This window comes from Rutilus rutilus, assembly GCF_951802725.1.
Source record: "Rutilus rutilus genome assembly, chromosome: 12".
Taxonomy (NCBI): Eukaryota; Metazoa; Chordata; class Actinopteri; order Cypriniformes; family Leuciscidae; genus Rutilus; species Rutilus rutilus.
Window position 1 is genome coordinate 40,230,308 of NC_140217.1, and position 19,095 is coordinate 40,249,402.

Genomic DNA, 19,095 nt, shown 5'->3' on the forward strand with positions numbered 1-19,095 from the left:
GTAGCACGGGTATATTTGTGGCAATAGCCAACAATACATTACAAGTATCGATTTTTTCTTTTATGGCAAAAATCATTAGGATATTAAGTAAAGATCATGTTCCATTAAGATATTTTGTAAATTTCCTACCGTAAATATATAAAACGTTTATTTTTGTGAGTGAATGCAGCACAATCACCAACATAAATGAACAACTTTAAAGGAGATTTTCTCAATGTTTCGATTTTTTTACACCCTTAAATTCCAGATTTTCAAATATATCGGCCAAATATTTACATATCCTCACAAACCATTGCCTACATCAATGGAAAGCTTATTTATTCAGCTTTCAGATTATGTATAAATCTCAATTTAAAAAAATGACCCATCTGACTGGTTTTGTGGTCCAGGGTCACGATTCATGAGTTTTAACTGAAGGTGTCACAGTGCAGCAAGCTATTTTTGGATGTCATGGATATATATATTGGTGTAGTATTACTATGGTGAAATAAAAAGTGTAGTTAAACGATCTGTCAGTCTTTGCCACCGAACAGATGATGAACTACATTTCCCACAATGCACTAAAATTCGCCAACAACTTCCCAGGAAGCGTTTATTACTGACCGCTGCCAACATGGACATAAACAGCAAACCAGAGTCTGACGAATTACATCTGATTCACTGAATCCATATTTGCAGTTATATGAAGAAAAACGCCGTGTTCTCTATCGTAATCTTCACTAGAGCTCGTGACTGTTTACGTTGTTTACTTAGCGCCGCAGCTAAGCTAAGCTAGCTGTGTTTGTGATGTGAGCTGGTAAATAGTCTGTTATTGAGAATGTACACTTTATTATCTGGTCTGTACAAATATGTGTTCCAAAAGGACGAGTACTGCGTCCTGATCCTCGGTCTGGACAATGCAGGGAAAACGGTAAGACTAGTAATAAATAGTTCACGGCTAAAACAGTTCCACAAAATCAGTTTTGCTTTAGTAACATTTTGGGCTTATGATGCACAATAACCTTGCCTAGGTAGGCAACTTGGAAAGTGGTGTCTAGGTAGGGTGCTTATCAAATTTTAAGATTACAATGCCCCATAATGCAGAATTTGAGACTGCAGTAAACTAATATTCTCACTAGTTAGGTTGCACACTAGGTTTTGACACTGTTTCTGTATTAGTATGCAGCTTAATAAATATGATGCTCAAAAGTGCAGTTTAGGTTGGCAGCTCATTAGTTTTGAGACAAATCTGTGTTCTTTTCTTGAATATTGTAGACCTTTCTGGAACAAACAAAAACTAAATTCAGTAAAAACTACAAGGGCATGAACCTCTCGAAGATCACAACTACAGTCGGCCTCAACAGTGAGTAAAACATCCTGTAAAACTGAAGAAAACTAATACAAACACAGCTGTAGTTTTACTCGTTTTTCCTGTCTGTTTCAGTCGGCACCATTGATGTGGGAAAAGCTCGCCTGATGTTTTGGGATCTTGGAGGACAAGAAGAACTACAGTCTTTGTGGGACAAGGTGAGGAACGTTCACTAAGTGTGATCCTGATGCATTATATAAATCCACTACAGAAGACAGGAACGCAACTAATCTGTTTGTAATGTCATATTTACCTTGTATTAGTACTATGCAGAATCTCACGGCGTGATCTACGTCATTGACTCCACCGATGAGGAGCGCTTGGGCGAGTCGAAGGAGGCTTTCGGTGAGTTTCACTCACATGAGGAATCAATCAGAACCTGAACAATCAGCAGCATTTCTCATATCACCGTCACACAAAACCTGTTTCACTTCAGCACAAGAGATGCTCAGATAGTTTCATCGTACGCAAACACAGAAACTGCAGTCAGACGCAGATTTAGGCCTGTCATTATTATGGATTAATCATTTGATCGTGGTTATCTGATCTAATCACAATTATTTAAATGTCAGTCATATTTTGCCGTCCAAAATAAAGGAAATTTTAAGTGCTTGAAGAAATGCCTTCAAATGCATGATATTGCATTTTTATTTATTTTTTGGGTGTGTTGGAGAGAAACAGGGAGAGTCATAATCTGGCAGAGAGTAAAGAATAAAGAATATAAACATGGTTATGAAGCACACAAAGATATTCAAATGTCGTCCTTCATATGACATGAAAGCTTGTGGGTTTTCGTATTATGTTTTATTATATTATATACCGGTTACACTTCACAATAAGGTCCAATTAGTTATTATTAGTAAGTTGCATCTGTTAAAATTATTTATTGGACCTTGAACCAAAAATGTGTGGTTAGATTTTTGTTATATAGCCTAATGTTAACAATTATTAATATAGCCTATGTATTGCTACAGTATTTATTAATCATTATTTATCACATTATATAATAAAAATCATCCAACTGTTCATTGTTCGTTCAAGGTCCATTAAATAATATTATTAGATGCAACTTTTGATATTAATAATATATTAGTAAGTGTTGAAATAAACATTAACTAAGATTTAGTATTTTTCATTATTAGTTCATGTTAAATAACGGAACCTTATTGTAAAGGGTCACCAATAATATTATATATAAATAAATATTATACATTTTTACATAACATTAAAGTAAATCATATAGACCCATTTTATTATAATTTGTATTATTATAAATGATTTCAAGTAAAAAAAAAAAAAATTAGGTTTACACTGTAAGTGACATGAACAAAACAGAATGAAATCGTTGCAAACATTTTACGCATATAAATATAATTTTGCAGTATCTACTCGGTTATTGAACTGATCTGCGACACTTGTCTTCTGTTGTTGCTTTATAGTAGATTTTTGATTTTGTCTCATATATTTGATAGGGCTGGGTATTGACACAAATTTCACAATTTGATTCGATTTTGATTCACAAGCTTGCGATTCGATTTCGATTCCGATTCGATTCAATATTGATTATTTTGGATATCTGGTGCAACACATGGCAAATTTTCTCAATAAAAACAAATCTCTTCACTAATGCTGTAAACTATGGGAGTCCTTCATTAGCCTTCATTAGCCTACTGTAATATTGAAGGTAAAAATGAACTGATTTGTATACAAACACTTAAATTACACTTTTATGTATTTTTGTAATAATAAAGTTATATGATATATAAACATTGAAATGCTGGCTGTCATAAAAACCTGCCAGATTTATTCAAACATGCATAAAAAATTTAAGAACATTAAAAATTATAATGAATATGTAATATGGTGCCTCTGAAGAGTTAATTCTTCTCGCTGACGGACGAGTTTATGGCCACTGGATATGGTTTTTCTGAGGTAAATGTGACGTTACATGACATTGTTTACAAGCTGTTTTACTGACGTCTTTCCACGGTTGAAACACTGAGCGATTCCATGTCACATGATACGGACTTCGATAAGTTGTACTCCATTAACACGCTTTCAGATGCTCATTCATATTTATTTCGCGCTGTAACTGGTGTTATTAAGGCGGAAGAGAAGATCATGTGCTTCTCTAGAGCTGAGCCAGAGCGATCTCACGCCACAGCGACAAAACGGCATTTATGCTTTTGAATTTCGTAAGAAAATGGACGTAATTTGAAATCTGAGACTTTGTTTCATATCAATAGTAACAAAGCACAAAGATTACTGAGATTCATCGGATGGGATGCGCTACAATGTTTCATTCATTCATCAACTGCAAACAGGATGACTAATCGATTCTTGGGATTTAAGAATCGATATCGGTTCGTAAAAATGAGAATCGACTTTTACCCAGCCCTAATATATGATGGTTTGCCTCATTGATTCTGTTATTTCCCTGTTTATTTCTGTGTTTCTCTATTGTATAAAGCCCTATAGAAATAAGGGTGACTTGACTTTCTAATCGGGTGGAATTGTGGGAAGTTTATACCAAAAGTTTAACTGAACCGTTATCTAATGTGAACTGACTTCCTGTTCCCGTCGACCAGAGAAAATGATCAGCAGTGAAGTTCTGGAAGGAGTTCCTCTCCTCGTTCTGGCAAACAAGCAAGACGTCGAGGTATGAACTCTGCGTCTGATAGACATGCGTGTCACGCCTCTAGGTGGTGCTGTGCTCCTTCGTTTCCGTGGTAATAATGCTTTGCCTTGTGTTCCTCAGAACTGTATGTCTGTCCCCGACATAAAGACGGCTTTCAGTGACTGCGCTCCCAAAATCGGGAAGAGAGACTGTCTGGTGCAGCCCTGCTGTGCGTTATCAGGGTACGTCTCCTTTATTATTCAGTGTTGTGTGTGGAAACCCTGCTGTGTGCAAGTGCACTTAGTGGAGACCCAACACACTGAGGAAACATCTAAAGCTGTGCTGTTTACGACCTAGAAGCAGTTTGGGGGGAAACGCATTACAAGGAACTTGAGTTACATAATCAGATTACTAAAAGTGCTGTGCAACGATTAATCACATCCCAAATAAAAGTTTGTGTTTACATAATAAATGTATGTGTAGGGGAGAGCCGGGACGGTTGAAACACTGAGATTTCCTTGAAACCCACTCACGTCATGTACGTCAATGTCCTCCTGCCAGTTAAACCTGGTCATATACTGTTCCTAGACTTGTGTTTCTTTTAATGCAAATTCATTTTCAATTACACAACACATGTCATCTCTTTAATAATCATCAATTGTCCAATCTTCAGTAAATGTCATTTATCGTCTTCTGGTTGACCTCGTTTTCTTCATAATAACAGGCTATTCAACTAGCAAACACTCAATATGACTCAAGGAAGAAATGTAAGAAAATGAATTGTAACCGGATTTGTCTGTCTTCGTCAAAATAGCCTGTTAGAAAGATTATCGCCTATTGTTTATTGGCCGACAGAACAGAAATGGTTAATATGAACCTTTAAATTAAAATAAATTACAAAATATGTTTGTAACAATGTGTACATAAGTTACTTGTCAGGTATTGTTCACAAAAACAAGCATTAGATGAATAGTTGCTGTTTAAACGGTTGTGTTTCATCCGAACTGCCATTCAAAGTCTAATTTGACTTAAATCATTCTATATTTGTACCGAATAACACATGATGCTAAGAGAACACGTATGTGAGTTGTTGATCACTAAAAAAAAAAAAATCTATCTGTAACCTTATCTTAGAAAACGACAGTGTTGCAACTGTCCCGGCTCTCCCCTACTGTGTATAATTATTTTGTATACGGGTCATTGACAAATAAGGTTTTTAAAAATAGATGGAGATATAACTATATTTGAAACCATGTTTTAGTGTACCTAGGTGTTAACAATAAGATTGTGTGGTTTGTACAATCAATTAACACTGTTTTTTGTCATTTTTTTTACAAGATGGTCTTCCAAAAAAGTCATTGGGTTTCACCACTGATTTGAAAGTTAAAAACTGATTTGACATTGATGTTGAGATAGTGTATAGTGTGTACCACAGAAGAAATATTACATACAATTATCACTGATCTCATAAATGTAATCATTTATTGGACTGCTCTAAACACTCCAACATATTCCAGTAAAACACTGCACAGGGAAAGGAGAAAAAGAGCCTTATCTGCTGTATATTTGTGTTATTGTAGTTCCTTTAGTTATTAAAAACAATATTATTCCATTTAAATATTTACTATATCGGTTTTACCGAATGACCTTTTGACACTTCAAAATCTTTAAAATACCTTTATATGTAGTAAAATATAATTAAAACCTTTAGGATTCAGTAAAAGAGATCAAGTTGTACTACCTTACATACTTTGGATGTTATATATTAGTTTTTTTATTATTATTAAGGCCAAAATGGACAAAAAAATGACCCGTCACGTCATTGACCCGTTTATTGAATACACATTGATCCCGGTTGCAGTGATTGTAATGACATCGCCATGTTTCCTTGAGGTCCAGCCAGTTTTACATCTGTTGCGACTCAGTAAATGCTTTTTTTGTTGTTATGTTAGTGCATGTAATGCTAGATAAAGATCATTGTTGATCATTTCGCTCTAAACTTGAGCTGGACTGGTTTTGCTGGTTGTTTAAACCGTGTGTGTTTTCTGTGCCGTTGTGTTTTTCAGGGAGGGAGTGAATGACGGCATTGAATGGATGGTCAAATGTGTGATCCGGAACATTCACCGCCCTCCCAGACAAAAAGACATCACATAGAACATCATCTCTGTGTGTGTGTGTGTGTGTGTGTGTGTGTGTGTGTGTGTGTGTGTGTGTGTGTGTGTGTGTGTCTGTGTGTGTGTGTAGGGATTTCTGTAAATGCATAGAGGATGCAGTTGTTCTGAGGACTTGTAAGTTATGATATTATATTTGGCTGATGCCTAAGTTTAATATCTATGCTGTGACATTGTAGATATTTAAATGCTGAACTGACACCTTCAGTCTTGATTTCTGATGAGTTTTAAGCTTCTCTGCTAATTTTTTTTTTTTAATCAGTAGTTAGTAAAATAATGAAGACATTCCTAGTATAGAATTTCGAGAGGTGTTGTTTTTAAGACTCAAAACCTTAGTTCTAATTACTAACCAATTCTATAATAAACAGCAGAGATGGAAAACAAAGCACTTGTGTCTCGGTTTAATTTGCACGACAGATGTTTTCCCAACCCTTACAAATCCAGGAGAAGCCTTGTTCTATCAGGACTGGGTTTGATTGATTTTTCTCCTGTCTAAGCTGAATGCATTTTGCATGAAGGCACCGGTGAATCAATAAGCACCGCTCATGCTATGAATGTTATTACAGCGGCGTGCATCACATCTGTGACCTCTCTAATGAATCAGACGCTTATGTGTGTGTATGATGTTTACCATGCTCTAAAAGCCCCTGATCTGTCTACATTCCCAGATGTTATATGATTAATCAGTGATGCACGCATCATAAGTGCTAATGTTCATATGTAGTTGCTCAGATATCTCACACTTAAGTCTTCGAGTTCATTGAGTGCGTATGAGTGCTTGAGAACGAGGATCTGAACTGCCTTGAATCCGGCTGTTCCCTTGTGCGGTTGTTTCAGGACAGCTGGCTAAATCGAGCCGGGCTTCGCACGCAAGCCTTCAGCTGAGGGTTCGGACATGAATTGTGTATGAAGACTTCTGTAACAGCGCATCCGGGAATCTGGAAGGGATCTTGAATAATACAGCTGGCACTTTTGGTTACGCTGCAAAAAAAAAAAAGTGTTTTTTTTGCTGGTTTTTTGGGCTTGTTTTAAATATGAAATATTTTGCTGGAAAAACTCGTATTATGTTCGAATTCTGGGTCCGATAATATGTTGCGATTCAATACAATTCACAAAAAATCACACTGATTATTTTTTTTTTTTAAATGAATACTTCTCACACATTACAAAAAAATTAAACATGAGTAAAACATTTTTTAAATATTTGTTTTAAAATAAAATAAGAAAATTATAAATATTAATTTTTTTATTTTAGATTATTTTTTTTGTTTTATTTCTGTGTGCTTGTCTGAAGCTCAAACAGTAGATCATGCAACAATAAAATCATGTGTTTGATTCCCAATGAAATGAACATTCTTGAACTGATAACAATGTGCGCCTCTCCAACACAGTGTGCATTTCTTTAATAAGAGTCTATCAAATGCATACATTTACATTTAAATACCGTCAGAGAGTAGAAAATGGCATAATTTTTTTTTAATTTTAGTTAACCCTGAAATTGCGGGTCAAATTGACCTGCGAACATCAAAATCGTAAGAAAGTTTGTGCACTCATTCCACAAAATTTCTATTTCAGCACTTCCAACAACTCAATTTTGTATTGTAATTTTGTCAAATTGACCTGCAACATGATACAAGAGTTTAGCAAAACTGTAAGACTTGATTTAAGAGAATTTAACTTTGATTAACATTTTTAGCAAATAGCTTTTTCTCTACAAAATGTTTGGCAGATAAAAAAGAAAACACCAGACTTACACTAAACGGTGCTTAATTTGGACTAGTAATAACTTGCATAGGAACATGTGAAAAAAGTAAAAGCAGAGTAATAACAGAAAATGCTATTAGGGCTTTATCTTAAAAAACAAACCTGCTCATTAACCCTGTCAAAAAGAAACAGTGCTTCTATTATTATTCCCATCTTAAATGACAAGCTTGGTCCTGTATATTAATAAGCAGCAGTCTGATGCACGTCCGTGTCGGTTTCAGATCAATCTCTGATTGGAAAGGATCAAATGTCGTCTCGAGTGTTTGTCGCGCGACTGAACCCAATCCATCTTCTGTCTTGTCGATGAGTTATTGATTTTGTTAGTGCCTCATCGATTGGACCAACAGTAGTCCGTTTAAAAACACAACAATATCTAGAAATATTTACCAGATACAGCATTACACGGTATCTTACACTGTACTTCTGTCTAGCTTTCCAGTGCAAATATCTAAACGTTCTTAAATCAAGACACATTTACTGGAGGAGCAAAATAACTGAAGATATAAAGTATCATAATTATGCACATTTATGCTTAAAAGTGATGAAAATGATCTTTTACTTTGTTTGAATCATTGGCTCATTTTCTTCTTTTAAGCACAAACTCATTTAATTTTGATGCGTTTGTCAGAAAACGAGTCATTGCTTCTCCATGTATCTTGATTTTAAAATGTTTCTTTTTTTTTGCACTGTAGATTATAAAATGTTAGATGCATATCAAATATTAACACCATATCAAATGTTGCAAGAACTTTTCTCAACCAAAATGACTAAAAATAGCTCTTGTTTCCAAGACAACAGCACTACATCACTTTATTATTGTCTTTTTTCTCTCAGTTTATCTCTGGATCTGATCATATTCCAGCTTCATCTGCGACATCATTTCGCCATTTCTCTCTCCCGTCTCTTTATTCCTCTCTTCATCTCTTGTCCTCTCCTCCTCTTCCTCCTCCTCCTCCTCTCATCCATCATTCCTCCCCTGATAATACAGACCATCGCTGTGCGTCACTCCTTCAGTGCTTCATTCCCTTCATCTCTCGGCTCAGCATCCATCCGGCAGCACAATGGACAGCACAGTTTCAGGTAAGAACCAGAACCAGAACCCAGAAAAGACACTGTAAAGAGAGTTTTGCATGAGATTCCACCATAGATTCGACTCGTCTGGTTTTTTTTCCAGTGATGTTTTGCATGACATTGGTATTAGTGAACATGTCCTTTGCCGAGCATGATGCTAATGGAGTCTGTAGAGATCATTAATAGACGGATCATTTCTGTTTAAACAAGACTTATTATGTGCTGATGCTCATCGCTGCAGATGTTGCGCAATAAAAAGCGGGTTCATTTGGAGGGTAGCAGCAGTGCAGCAAAATGTGTCGCAATGTTGAAGACGAGATCACATTCAGACACACACGGGAATCGGTCATCCACTATATGTGACCCTGGACCACAAAACCAGTCATAAGGGTCCATTTAATTGAGATTTACTGTATATATCTTCTGAAAGCTGAATAAGGATGGATAGGCCGAGATACAACTATTTGACAATCTGGAATCTGAGGGTGCAAAAAAATCTAAATATTGAGAAAACCCCTTTAAATTTGTCGGTTGTGCTGCATCCACTCACAAAACTAAATATTTTATATATTTACGGTAGGAAATGTGCTAAATATCTTCACGGAACATGATCTTTACTTAATATCCTAATGATTTTTGGCATAAAAGAGAAATCGATAATTTTGACCCGTACTATGTACTGTTGGCTATTGCGACTCGAGACCAGGGTCACACATAGTCTGATCATCTTGTGTTGTCTTTGATGAGACCTTGTAAAGAAGCCAATGCAACCACAGCGGTTGTGTTTTTAATAGTGAAAACAGCTGAAATAGTTATATAAATAACAGCGCGGTATATCATGTGACTCGCTCTAATGTTCGGCGGATGCAGCAGGATTTGAGTTATCTTTGCTATCTCAGCTCTCTTACAAAGTCACCTCTCTTTTGAGCTCATGTGTAATAAATAAACACACACATACACACACACACACTCGTTCGGTTTGGATGCACACGCCTGAAGAACTCGCTATAGTCATAAACACTAACATTAAGTCTGCATCTATTAGAAATGCTGCTTCTGTGGATTGTTTTTAAAAAACTTCTTAAAATGCATCTTTTTAGTCAAGCTTTTAATTTATTACTGCGTATTTTTTTGTTATGTTTTTTTTTTTTCTCCTTGTTTGATTTATTTTGTTCTGCACATGCTGTACCGCTTTGAGTTTGAGAAAGGCGCATTACAAATAAAATGTATTACTTATTTAGGTTCTGCCCCTTTCGCATGCATGAATCAAATCAAGTCTTGTTGCGGATCTGTGTCACACATGACCATCATGACACACAGTTCACCTTCACACAAGCTCACACGGTGAATTATTTTGCTGACATGTGCTGTGGTGAACAGATCAATAATGCATGAATCAGGTTGAGGGTGCGGTCTGTGTGTTCATTCTTAATTCATGTTAACTAATGTAGTTAAAGTCCCCCTGTAGTCAATCATTTTATCCCTTAAAGCTCATCTTTGATCACCAAAATTATGTATTTAAGCGTTTATTTCTTGCCTTAAAATATCTAGAAGGTAACTCGACACCCTCGCCTCATTTAGTATGCGAGGTTCTATGAATATGCAAATGAGCCCCGCCTCCACTCACTCACTCAGCTCAGAGATCCACTGGTTGACGATCACACGTTGATCTGATTGGTTACAAGGTAGTTTGTGACGTCAGAAACACCAGCGATTTCAAAGCGTGTGTTTGAGACTGTCTTTGGTTCACTGCAGTTTTAAGGAGGAAATACTCAGCAATGGTGTCGACTTATGAACTTACACATGCTTTGTCTTAAAGCATATTAAAAACACCACATAGACACATAAACAACATTAAAAGCTGGATTTTCAACCACAGGGGGACTTTAACCTTATTGAAGTGTTAATATTTCGTATGTAAAGAAATGGATGATGTCTATACAGCTGTAACTATCTGTCCTAAATTGTATTCAAGGTTAGAATTAGTGCCGGATCGTAGTATGTAGTAGCAAAGGTGTCTGTTCTTTCCCCACCACATGCATATATATATCACCGTTTTCTTTCTTTCTTTCGCAGCCTACTCCGAGAAGCTGAGAGAGATGTCGGTGTTGTCTCTCATCTGCTCCTGTTTGTATTCCCAGCCTCATCCCAACACCTTCGGCCAGTTTGAAGGTGGGAGCTTCGACAGTCAATAACTGGAGGCCTCAATACAAGAATATTGGATATCTTCGCGTGTCGGTCAAAAATGACCAATCTGTTGTTGTTTTTTTCAATCAATGGAATGTACTATATTTTGTTTTGATGTTTTTTATTTAATATTTTGTATTTTTAGGGGATTTTATGGTACTACATTATATTTACGCTGTATTTATAATCCATTTATTCATGTTTTGAGCACGAGCCTGAAAATTACATTTCCAACTTAAACTGTCATAAATCTTGAATGCTTTAAAGCTCAGACTTAAGTTTGATTTCTTTTTGAAGACGACGCTTGGCAAATTATTGATGAAATGAAAAAAGTTTTAAAAAGTGAACTTAAAAAAAGTTTCTGAATTTTACGTTTATTGTTATGAAAACAAAAAAAATACTATTTTCAATTTTGATATGAAATCTATATTTTCAAAAGCCCCATTTTACTCTAAAACTGCAAGAAAATCAAAGCCATAAATCTAAACAAGTTGTGTTCCAAATTTGAGCTTGATATCTCAAACAATGAGCTTTTAGTAAGATTTAGTTTGGCTGCAGTACCAAACGCTTCCACTAGGTGAAATTCGTCTCCCACTCATTTCCAATGCACTAAGTTTTGACCGCGAGGAGCACAAGTGTGACCATTTTTTACAGGACCATTTAACCTTTTGGAATAATGTCCATGATTTTCCACATAGCAAGTGCCAAAACCTTTACCAAGTTTCATACAATTCTGTTGAAGTAAAAAAAAAAAAGATTCCCGAAGAGCACCAATGATCACACATTCATTGTCCTCATCTTCCCTCCGCAGACATGGAGGTGAAGTCCCTGAATAAGCGAGCATCTGGCCAGGCGTTTGAGGTCATCCTGAAGAGTCCGACTGACCCGTCTCCTCCAGAGAGACCCCAGACCCTGGCGGTGCCGGCCCAGAAGAAGGAGCCTTCGCTGGGGGAGCTGCAGAGGAGGCTGGAGGCGGCCGAGGAGAGACGCAGGGTAAGATCATGCATCAGTTTTACGTGGAACACTGCACATAAACAAATGCTGCGTCCCAATTCGTCTACGTATACTACGCCCTAAAAGTACGCACTGTTTTTGAGAAGAAAAAGTACATACTTTTGAGTGTGAAGCAGAAGAGTATGCATCGTCATAACAGCATCTTTAACGAACGCATCCTGTCACAGTTTAAACTGCCCTGTCAATCATCTTGTCACAGTTAAAATCCTCCTCATTCAATCAAAATTTAATTTCCTTACGTTTTGGAGAAAAATGTGAGAGAAATCACACTTTAATCTGCCAGTCATGGGTCTTTCATTCGGAGAACTCTCCTCATGTTTGCATAATGATGCATTTAATAAAAGTTAATGACCAAATGCATCGTTATAAAAGTTCACAATGCTGTTTTAGATTAAATATAATGTGTATAACATTTAATAAATATATTTTTGTCAGATTAGATAGGCTACTGATTATTAAACACTCATTCCCCTTTATCTTAACCGCCGGTCACGCACATCCGCCATGTTTGTAGTTCTAATCGAATCCTCGTCCACAGCGCAATGGGTTGTGGGCAATATTAGCCGTTAGCACGGATCTGCACTTCAGATTCTAACCGGAAAAAGTAGACCATCCGGGTATCTCTGGAATGCTCATTTCAACATACTACGATTTGGGACGCACTAATTCTGGTTTCGAATACTATTTAGGACGGATAGTAAGCGAATCGGGACGCAGCAAGTTTACACTACCAAAGACTGAACCATGTTTTTTGGACACTTGTTCTAGTAGAGTTAATCAACAGGATGTTTCGTGAGCAACACATCCAGCTGGTTAGAATAACATTGAATTATTTAGCAGCATTTTTCCATTGAGACACGTTCATGAAAAGCACGAGCACATGAGTAACTGAGAATCTTCACACTCTCAGGCCTCGTCCACACTAATACGGTTTCGTTTGAAAATTCATATTTTTCTCTCCGTTTTGGTCGTCCATACACACTGAGACGTTTTTAGCAACGAAAACTAAGCTTTTTGAAAACGCTGTATAAAGTGGATACATTTGAAAACGCCGTTTTCGCGTTGAATTTGGACTGTGAAAACGAAGGTATTTAAAAATGATGATGTAAGTTTAGTCATGTGACGCATATTGAACCCATAGATATTCATGTTTATACCAGTTTTGTGCCTGTTATGTGCTATTCATTTTCACACAGTTGCTAAAATGTTCCTTCACACACTCTTCATCTCACAGTCCTGCAAAGATGACAGAAAATTCACTCACATTTGCTAAACATGAGAGCAATTGCGTTTAGACCAGACATATAATGGTGAGTGTGCGACCTGGACGATCAGTGAATGCGAGATATTTTACTAAATAAAATGATCCTGCCAGAAGAATTCCATGATAACCGGATCACGTCTTGGTCTGTCTGTATCAGCGTTTTGAAGCAAAAATCTATCCGGATTAATGAAGACGTAGCCTAAAAGTAAAGGTTCTTTATTGGCATCTATGATTGAATGATAAACATCCCAGCCATCAGGGAACGCTCTACAGAACATTCGGAGAACATTTACTTAAAGTCCTCCTGTAGTCAATCATTTTATCCCTTAAAACTCATCTTTAATCACCGAAATTACATATTTAAACGTTTTTTCCTTGGAAAAACATTTATTCATGCCTTAAAATATCTTGTAACTCGACACCCTTGCCTCATTTAGTACACGCGGTTCTATAAATATGCAAATGAGCCCCGCCTCCACTCACTCACTCAGCTCAGAGATCCACTGGTTGACGATCACACGTTGATCTGATTGGTTACAAGGTAGTTTGTGACGTTTTCAAAGCGTGTTTTTGAGACTGTCTTTGGTTCACTGCAGTTTTAAGGAGAAAATACTCAGCAATGGTGTCGACTTATGAATTTACACACGGTGTGTCTTAAAGCATATTAAAAACACCACATAGACACGTAAACAACATTAAAAGCTGGATTTTCACCAAAGGTCTTTAATGACTACACGTTCTTAGAACAGATTTTTGTATCCTGGCCTTAACATCCATGGAAACTCTCTAAAGTGAATAGATATGAAAATGGAAAACAGTTAGTACCCTTGTATTGCCATCTGATAACCAACACAGTCCTCTTTTGTACGTCTCCTTCGCCACTGAGATGTTTTCATGATTTTGTCCCAAATTTGGCCTCTTTTTAAATGTCAGAGAAGCTTCTCCTCACTGTCTCACATTAGCCGTGTCATCTACTCTTTCTACACTTCTTTGTGTAGTCCCAAGAGAAGCAGGTCCTGAAGCAGTTGGCGGAGAAGCGGGAGCGTGAGAAGGAGGTGCTCAACAAGGCCCAGGAGGTCAACAACAACTACAGCAAGATAACCGAGGAGAAACTCAACCACAAAATGGAGCTGATCAAAGAAAACCGCATGGCCCGTCTCAACGCCCTCAAGCAGCGTCTGAGAGAGAAGGTGAGACATGAGCTAGTCTTTCTGTCTTAATCCATATTCCTGGTCTTACTGTTTGTTACTCTATAGAAAATGTGTGTAGATGTGGAGGTCCATCAAATCCAATGCAAACTCAATCTATTTTACATTTACACATATGGCAGAAACTTTTATCCAAAGTTACTTACATTGCATTCAAGGTATACATCTTGTTAGTTCATGCATTCCCTGAGAATCGAACCACTTCTTGGCGTTGCTAGCGCCGTGCTCTATCGTTTGATCTGCCGGAATGGCATTTGTTTGAAAAACAAACCTTTTTATAATCCAACCAGAGCTTAACATTAACACCGCCAAATGCGGGTGTATTTCAGCAGTGGTGTGTGTGTAACACAGTCACCCCTACTAGCCACTTTGGCGGGTTGAATTTTATATAATATACATTTTTCAATTGTCGTCTTTTAAAAAGGCATCTAGTGTTGTCAGAAATAACGATTTTTTTTATTTATTTATTTATTTTATTCACAATTTAGCACATATTACACAGACAACCCAAAAACGTCACACAAAACAGTAAAGACAATACCGCTAAACATATGGACAAGACAATAAATAAATAAATAAAATAAAATAAAATCTACACTACCACAGTCTGTGGGTTATCTATTATTCAATGTGGATTTATCACTTTATAGTCTCTATATAATTCAGTACTAAGGACCATTTGGATTGGAAATCTTGCCGTCTTAAATGCCATTAAGTTGTTAATTCTTCAATGGGCAACAAGTCTATTATCTGCTCCAGCCATTGACCCAAAGTGGGTCCTGACTGGGAAATCCATGTTTTAAGTATACAATTTTTAGCAAAATAAGAAAACATTGTAAACACACATCTTTTTGTATATGGAAACTTATTTTCCACATCATAATTCACAAATATAACATAGGGCATAGCTCAAAAGCACAGTTACACATATCTTGAATTACTTTATGAATCTTCTCCCAAAAAGAGTAAACAGCTTTTACAGTACCAAAATAAATGCATAAATGTTCCTAATTCAGGTCCACATTTTCTACACATAGGAGAATTTGTATCATCAAATTTATTAAGCTTCACTGGAGTTATATAATATTTATACAGAAATGTATAATTCAATTCTTTTTCACTGAACTTCCTTTTAGAAATAATGATTTTTTGCTACAGATCGAAATATCTGAAAACTCTTTCGCAGGAGACACAATACCAGCTGCGCATCCCTTTACTCACTCGATTCATGTGCTTCAAATGAATATTGTTGGTGTTACAGGGCTTGAGTTTCGGCAAGGATTGCGCGTATTGAGCATAATTGACTCAATTCCGCAGATTTTGTGCTCACACCCAAAATGCAGCACATAAAGAGAAGTATATTGGCTATTTTAAACAGTATAATGGGTTCGTGGGAAAAAAGAGACGGCAGCCTAATATACCAGCTGCCAAATTATGATGAGATCATATAAAAAATATCGGTTACACTTTATTTTAAGGTGTCATTGTTACAGTGTAACTATATATTTAAGTACTGAGTAATATTAAGCAACTACATGTACTTACTATAGGATTAGGATTTGGTTGAGGGTTAGTTGCATGTAATTATGCATAATTTACTGTTATTACTATGGTACAAGTACATGTAACATATGTAACAAGGACACTGTAAAATAAAGTGTTACCAAAATATCTATATGGCAGGTTTTCCCTGTGGCATCGATGTCGAAATTGTGGCCAGTGAAAATCCTGAGTGGCTAGTAACTTCAGAAAAGCACTAGCCACAGTGGCTGGTGAGCAAAAACAGTTAATGGGGTCATCGGATGCAAAACTCACTTTTATATGGTGTTTGCATATAAATGTGTCTTTGCAGTGTGTGGACACAACCACCATACACTGAAAAAAATACATTCACTCCTTTTATTTAATCCTCAAAAAGCCTAAACACTCTCAATAATCAGGCCGTTTAGATTTTCTGAGCACTATGATGTCATATTGCTCATGCTCCGCCCACAACCACTGACGGACCACGTATTAGCATATTTCTGCCCTCAGCCATTCGACACCCCCGATGGAAGAGAGGGGTGGGGTGAGCAGTTGCTCATTATCATTTAAAGAGACATGCACCGAAACGGGTCGCTGTGAACAGAGCTGTTTTTGAGGAGGTAAAAGGGTGTTGTTTTACACAACCTTTGAGGAATTTTAACCAAAGCATGTTACAAACTTTACATGAACACCCTAAAGAATCATATCAACTTGTGGAAAATGGGCATCCGATGATCCCTTTAATGTCAACCCCTGGATCCAACAGAAAAATAAAGTCTAGAAAAAATGGGCTGGGAATACAAATTTATCTTGACTTTTAGGAAATAATGAACAATGGGCTTGAATTTTACCACACTTCCTATTGCATGTTGTTTTTCTGGAGTAACAGGCTTACAAATGTACTGTTAATAAACAAGTTTCCTCCCTGGTTACTGCAAAACAATTCTTATTTATAGAGCATTGATCTCTCTCTCTCTCTCTCTCTCTCTCTCTCTCTCTCGTCAGGAGATTCATGCTGCAGAAGTCCGTAAGAATAAGGAACTTCACACTGAACTCTCTGGCTAAGGACAATCTTTGACGCCAGAGCCACGAGACATCCGGTCATGACGGCATTTGGAGGAAATGTCATTCTTTGGCCACATGAGGTCAAATCAGACTCACCTTATCAGTTTTCCTTATCAATAAATGTCTGAGCATATAACAACATCCCACATACACCACGTGGACACAAGTATGTGAGCAACCCAAACTGCATACATATACGCGCTTGTTGAATGTTTAATTTCACAACCCTGGGCATTAATATGAAGTTCGTCTTTCCTGGAGTCATTGTTTTGAGTTCATCCCAAAGATATTCAGGGCTAGACTTTGAGCAGCCAGTCAAGTTTTTCCACATTTTTTTGATGATCCTTGTGTATTTCTCTAACTAAGACGTGCACCTGTACCAACATGTCCTGTCATATCTCTATCCTTAAAAACCCAAACTTTACTAAATAATGATGGCTCAAATCAGAGCTGAAATTATAAGCTGATGATAATGTTGTTGAGCCAAACCAGAGAATGTCTAATAAGGGGAGAACTTCCACTCTCAGTAAACTTACGGCTTCTGAACTGGTTGCAGTTCCACTTTGGCTCCATATGAGGGCGCTCACAGGACGAGTCTATGGCGCTATACCCCTCAAAATCCAAATAAATTTTTGTCTAATTCTGTTAGATTGTTTAGAGTCACTTATTTGCTTTAAAAAGTCTTTTAAAGTGTCAATGACGTCATACACATCGTACGACCAGAGATACTGCTTTACGGCAATCCTTCAGTCACTTTGGTGCTTTCGCGCTCTGCACTTTCTTTTCTCTCGAGGCGTCGACAACACAGCTGACACAGGTAAATATACGTGCTAGACGAGTTTTTGTTTTGTTGTTTTAAAAGACCATCAAGCGGTATCTCTGGTCGTAATCAGTCCTTCACTGACCAATCAGCGTTCATTAGCAGAATGCTAGTGTGTTATGGGCAACAACAACTCAACCTGTAAGAAATCTAAAGGACACAAGTACTCGTTCATTCAACTTTCGACCTATAACCCATGTTGAACTTGCAAAACCTACAATCAAATCTGAGATTTCTCAACAGCAATCGGGTGAAAGAGACAAATTTAGCCGTCTAGCCCCACAGACTCCCATTCATTCTGCACTCATGGGCGATCGCCCCCAGTGGAACTCTGGTGGAACTACAACCAAAATTCGGTACAATAGGACTTAATAGGGAGTGGCCAGGCTCTCCGTAGACGGGCTCTGGCCAAACCCTAAACAAATCATTTGACCTATTCCTAAAATCTGATTGGCTGATCTTGATCCAGGAACATGCGCTACTTGGCAAAACAAGACAAGCATCCTCCAAAACTATTTTAAACTAAGATTTTAAATTATTAGACTAGCCAAACACATTTATTAGAAAGGGGTGCCCACATACTTTTGACCATGAAGTTCATCTGCCTGCTGGGAAAAAACAACTTAGACCAGCTTAAATTCCAAGATTAACTTGTTTTCGATTGCCATTAGTGGTGTGTACAAGCTTATTGTAGACCAGTAGATGAGCTTAAACCAGCATGAAAGTGTTCAAACATACCTTATGACACCAGCAAATGGGATGATCTGGTCATTTATTCTGGTCTAAACTGTAATTTAGCAGGGCTGAATCTCACAAAACCAAAAGACATGACTCTGTGTCCACATTTACACTGCACTTTATAGGATATGATTCATTCACGTTGGTAGTTTAGGTGCATTTCAAGGGTCACTGATATTTGTTGACCTGGAAGGGAAATGTCTAAGCTATACGCTGCTAACTGATTAATGAAAACCATTTAAAATAAGATTAAAGCATAACATGTTCGTAATGAGAAGTCTTTGTCATTTTTGTCACACAGGGA

General features: G+C 37.1%; 2 protein-coding genes across 2 annotated transcripts; both read left to right on the plus strand.

Annotated features, from left to right (window-relative positions):
* Window positions 1–527: 527 nt before the first annotated feature.
* Window positions 528–7,121, plus strand: arfrp1 (ADP-ribosylation factor related protein 1). Its single transcript, XM_084425690.1, has 7 exons — window positions 528–910; window positions 1,255–1,342; window positions 1,424–1,506; window positions 1,612–1,693; window positions 3,937–4,007; window positions 4,107–4,207; window positions 6,032–7,121. The coding sequence occupies exons 1-7, from the start codon at window positions 818–820 to the stop codon at window positions 6,117–6,119; spliced, it is 606 nt and encodes a 201-aa protein (XP_084281816.1). The 5' UTR covers window positions 528–817; the 3' UTR covers window positions 6,120–7,121.
* A 1,628-nt stretch (window positions 7,122–8,749) lies between these two features.
* Window positions 8,750–19,060, plus strand: stmn3 (stathmin-like 3). Its single transcript, XM_084425691.1, has 5 exons — window positions 8,750–8,980; window positions 11,048–11,143; window positions 11,970–12,151; window positions 14,435–14,626; window positions 17,174–19,060. The coding sequence occupies exons 1-5, from the start codon at window positions 8,962–8,964 to the stop codon at window positions 17,231–17,233; spliced, it is 549 nt and encodes a 182-aa protein (XP_084281817.1). The 5' UTR covers window positions 8,750–8,961; the 3' UTR covers window positions 17,234–19,060.
* Window positions 19,061–19,095: the final 35 nt, after the last annotated feature.

What these genes read in the sequence shown, in the direction of transcription:
- arfrp1 (XM_084425690.1), top strand. Translation starts at nt 818, where the DNA reads ATGTACACTTTATTATCTGGTCTGTACAAATATGTGTTCCAAAAGGAC. An exon ending in AACTACAGTCGGCCTCAACA is followed by an intron (nt 1,343 to 1,423) that starts GTGAGTAAAACA and finishes TGTCTGTTTCAG; the next exon opens with TCGGCACCATTGATGTGGGA. An exon ending in CCCTGCTGTGCGTTATCAGG is followed by an intron (nt 4,208 to 6,031) that starts GTACGTCTCCTT and finishes TGTGTTTTTCAG; the next exon opens with GGAGGGAGTGAATGACGGCA.
- stmn3 (XM_084425691.1), top strand. An exon ending in CACCTTCGGCCAGTTTGAAG is followed by an intron (nt 11,144 to 11,969) that starts GTGGGAGCTTCG and finishes TTCCCTCCGCAG; the next exon opens with ACATGGAGGTGAAGTCCCTG. An exon ending in AGCAGCGTCTGAGAGAGAAG is followed by an intron (nt 14,627 to 17,173) that starts GTGAGACATGAG and finishes CTCTCTCGTCAG; the next exon opens with GAGATTCATGCTGCAGAAGT.